The sequence below is a fragment of the Populus trichocarpa genome, chromosome 18 (assembly GCF_000002775.5).
Source record: "Populus trichocarpa isolate Nisqually-1 chromosome 18, P.trichocarpa_v4.1, whole genome shotgun sequence".
Lineage (NCBI taxonomy): Eukaryota > Viridiplantae > Streptophyta > Magnoliopsida > Malpighiales > Salicaceae > Populus > Populus trichocarpa.
In genome coordinates this window covers 7204435-7208652 of record NC_037302.2, presented here as the reverse complement: position 1 = coordinate 7208652, position 4218 = coordinate 7204435, and the positions used below count along the sequence as shown (strand labels likewise).

Here is a 4218-nt window from a genome sequence, read left to right as displayed (position 1 = left end):
CTTACCAACTCCCCCTCCCTGCATAATACAATAACCCTTTTGTTTTCGGGACAGATAGAATAAAACAGGCACAATAATTAACATTCGGGTCAACATTCCCATCCCTAAGAAAAAAGAAAAAATAAAAAGAAAGGGTCGTCCCTTCTATTTTTGGGAGGAGGAGGATGACCCTGGGTAACAGTCAAGCTACATGGTTGACCGAAAGTGCATGGGATAAGACCAGCAACATTTCTACAGTCTCACCTCACGCGCGCGCTTTCTTCTTCTTCTTCTTCTTTTTCTATGGTTTGAGGAGCACATTTGATTTGTTTTCTTTTAATTATTGAATGCTCTAGGAAAAAAAGAGAGGCTGTTAACAACAACCAATCTTCCCCGTTCCCACGCGAAGGGAAGAAAAATGTTCATCTCTTGAATCATTAATATTAACTCTTGAATTCTCTATAGCACAAATTTAACACCCCATATTCATTACATATAGGAGCATGAATTATCAACACCATATCACAACTTTGAGATTTTTCAAAGAAGAAAAACTTTATTTGGCTTATTATATTTACGATTTCCATGAAAAAACGAAATAAATAAAAGAATAAAGAATGATGGGTTAATTATCACCTAAATATTCCCCCTCTAGAAACTGATTGGAAGGGCACCAGAAGGGTCTCCAGCCCTCTTGAACATTTTAAGGCCAAGAGCTTAGCTGATCAAAAAATCCAAAAAAACATGACGACCATGGACCATGGTAATTCACCATTTGGTGAAATTCAAACTCTTTGACGAGTAGAAACCGCAACCCTTGGACTAGGAAGTCCCATGTATGCAAGCCTTGGTGAGACTCGAACCTTTGGGCTCGGCCGCGGCGAAGGGATCGGAACACAACTCCCTGCAAGGCCAGGATTGATCCTTGGCGATAAGTTGACTTGCTCTAGTGCCCGAGATTGTAAATCAGCTGGATAGTCCCTCACACATCCAATACGGGGACCGTATCCACTTGCCCACTTGCATGATAAACGCTTGCTTAGGTCAAATGCTGGAGCTTGCAACATGGCTGCATTAGCTTCCATATTGTCCTGTTGATCATTGGTTGTCTTTTTATTATTATTATCAATAGGCCCATCAACCTCATTAGCTGTTGTGTTGGTAGATGTGATCGTGGTGATTTCCTTCATCTCCTCTTGTTTACACCCTTCATCGGTAACTTTGAACGAAGAATCATCATCATCTATTGAACATCTCTGCAAACAAATGGTAAAAAAATAAGCTACATATAAATGAACAAATAAACAAGGCTATCATACCAAGGCAACTAGGAAATCTTTTATTATGCTTAAAGTTTTTTATTACCTTAACATTTGTTAAGTCTACATTATGCTCCTCAAGAAAACTAATGAATTCTTTGAAATTGTCCTCAGTAGGGAGATAATGACCACTGTAAGGCCATATTGCCCGTAGAACCCCATCTTCTGATACTAATCTTCCAGCAGCTGTTGTAGCTCCTCCAGCTAGGAAACTTGAGTGCTGGAAAACACCTTTCTTCTTCTGCCCTACATACAAGGATCTTGAAGTGCTTAACACAAAAATCCACTTCGTATCATCCGTGGTGTTAACAAGCAATCCGGTTTGGCGGTACACGAGCTTGCCACTTTCTACAATCACCTCAAATGCTTCCCTTTCTTTCTGTGAGGACAAAACAACTTCGTGAGAATTTAAATACGTGGACAAAAAACTGCATTAGGATTGGTAAAATTAGAATAGAATTGCACACAGTATTAGTGATGAGACATTACTGGTCCAAGGTATTGAATGCATTGGCGTTGAAGCTTGCTCCTTGGACACTTCTCAAGGTTTACTTCTTTACCATCACCAATGTCCAACCTTCAATTCCACAAGGAAATTTAAATTGAAGAACAGTATATATAGAGGACTAAATTAAGGAAATAGGCAGCACTTGTACAACTGCATATCATACAATGATTTTGGTTTGAATGAGTCTGTATTTACCAGTAAAAGAAAGGTTGTGTGCTCCTGCTGTCAAACCAAACATCGTAATAGAAGTGTAAATTGTGTCCATAACGATGGCGTGGATCGATCTGCAGCAGGGAGAAGTTTATTAAGTAAAGTGATCCGTTAATTAGATTAAATGTATTCCATATATAAAAGCCACAGATAAAATTTTTGAGTGATTAAATTAAAGAAAACTCTCATGAAAGGGCATATGTGGACTTACAGCTTCAAGCCAGTGTTGCAGGGCCAACTTTTGAGCCTTCTCATCCTTGGATAAACCCTTTCCAAGCTGCAAACACAAAAACAATACATGTTATTATTCTATAATACTGCTAATGAATCAACTCCTTGACCTGTAAGTACAGTACCTTAGCAACCCTTGTGCTGGCCCTGGCCCACTTAGATATAGCAGTTTCATGTTTCTCAATGTTGAAGAATGATACCGAGCTCCTTTTCAAAGCTGCAAAATCCAAGGCCTTCCACCTACAACAATTGTAATATCAAATGAATATCACAAAGGACTACAACAAATACGTTGAGAGTCAAGAATATGTATTGAGAGACATACCAAAGTTCCTCAACAACAACTGCACAATCTGCAAGGTTCCTCCTAGTCCTGTAACTCTTGTAGACTTTTTGAAGTTTAGTTGCAGCAGCATCAAGCTCACTAATAGGTCTTGGAGAAAAGAAGATCACAGGTGGTTCAGGGAGTAATATTGTAGGCTTTGTTATGTGGACTGTTTCATGACCTTTTATCTTTAGAGAGTTTGAACTTCTGGATGAATCGGATGGTTTAGCCTTGATTTTATCGGAATCCCAGTGGTTAAAGCTTAATGATCTCTCAAAACTCAATTTATCTGACCCTTCACACTTTCCAATGGTTTCTGAAACATCTTTCTTGAAGCTGTTTGTCCTTGAACCCATTTCTCCATCTTTCCTTGCAAAGCTGAGGGACCTTACAACAATCTTTTCGACAGTATCCTTTGAGCCGAAAAACTTGTGTCCCAGAATCGCAGTCCATGCAGACAAGAGTAATGAAAAAGAAAGGCCCATCGAATATCCAGCAAACTTGATGTGTGGTATCAGAACTGACAAGCCTGTTCATCATGAAAACAGTCACAAGCGTGTCAACTAGGTAATCACATAAATAAAGCAAGAATAAAAAAATTAAAAATAAAGAGGGTTTAATCTTTAATCATGAAAACAATCTAATTATTTAATAGTAATCAAGTCCACTGCAATAACCCATCAAAATGTACAATATTGGATCCACATAAAACTGAAAGAGAAGGGCTTAAATCAAGATAGCTCACCCAGAGCGCCCACAACAATGGCTGCGAAATTGAACTCTGCCTCTCTTTCACTCTCTTTATTCTTTTTGTGTGTGAGGTTCAGAGGTTAGCTAGTTAGGAGCAAGAAATGAATGTGGTCGATTTAACTACCAAGTCCTATCTTATATAGATAGGGGTAGCGGTTTGAAAAATCAACATAATATTTTTAGTCAAAGTACATATGTCAAAAAGTAAACCTATTTCCTTCCTGCACGCTGCTGCTGCCAGCTAGCCAAAGTACGGCTTGGGAGGGAGGGAGGGAGGGATAATGCTAGGGACTTTCAAGGAAGTTATGGAGAAAGGTTGAGGAAGCAATCAACTAGGCATTATATATATATATATATATAACTTTAATCTTTATTTCAAATCAGTTAATTTTTTATTTGAAATTATTAATCTTATGATATAGCAGAAGTAGAAAATTTTAAAAAAATTATTTTTTAAAAATGTGTGTTCACATATGAAAGCTAATTTAAGAATAATTGTAAAGTTATTATAAAAACAACGTTTTACCAATAACTATATATTGAGTTTTTTTTTTTTAATTTGAATTAATCAAATTCAACTTTTCAAAGTTTAATACTCGTTGTTGACTTTACTTCCATATGTGCGCAAAATTTCTACAGAAAAGCACGTAAGATGTTAGTCAAGTGCACATTAGAAAACATTGTCCAGGCAGGCATGCATGCATAATAATATACCATTAATGTTTTCTACTCGAGAATATTAAATGAAGTGAGAATAAAATGCATGCGGGGACACGGTGGCAACATCCCAGTAATAGAGAAGTCTACATGCCTGATTATTGGACATTCATTGCAGTTTTTTACTTCAGCCTGCTTTCCGTGGTAAGGATGTTGCTTTGTGATGTTCAGGATATTTT

General features: G+C 37.5%; 1 protein-coding gene across 2 annotated transcripts; it reads right to left on the bottom strand.

Moving 5' to 3' along the window:
* Positions 1-515: 515 nt before the first annotated feature.
* On the bottom strand, positions 516-3458 carry LOC112324967 (IQ domain-containing protein IQM1). Of its 2 annotated transcripts, XM_024589935.2 has the most exons (8): positions 3318-3458; positions 2573-3101; positions 2373-2487; positions 2228-2293; positions 2002-2090; positions 1788-1875; positions 1345-1677; positions 516-1235 (listed from the first exon to the last, which is right to left on the bottom strand). In XM_024589935.2, the coding sequence occupies exons 2-8, from the start codon at positions 3055-3057 to the stop codon at positions 765-767; spliced, it is 1647 nt and encodes a 548-aa protein (XP_024445703.2). In that variant the 5' UTR covers positions 3058-3101; positions 3318-3458; the 3' UTR covers positions 516-764. The 2 variants fall into 2 exon arrangements, with proteins under 2 accessions (XP_024445703.2, XP_024445704.2); XM_024589936.2 differs by lacking the exons at positions 1788-1875; positions 2002-2090.
* Positions 3459-4218: the final 760 nt, after the last annotated feature.

Bases quoted from the DNA above. Each gene is read 5' to 3' on its own strand.
- LOC112324967 (XM_024589935.2), bottom strand. From the start codon at position 3,057: ATGGGCCTTTCTTTTTCATTACTCTTGTCTGCATGGACTGCGATTCTG. The intron at 2,488-2,572 runs GTATGTCTCTCA...CAATTGTTGTAG, and splicing joins GTTGTTGTTGAGGAACTTTG to GTGGAAGGCCTTGGATTTTG. The intron at 1,876-2,001 runs GTAAATACAGAC...GTGGAATTGAAG, and splicing joins ACACAACCTTTCTTTTACTG to GTTGGACATTGGTGATGGTA.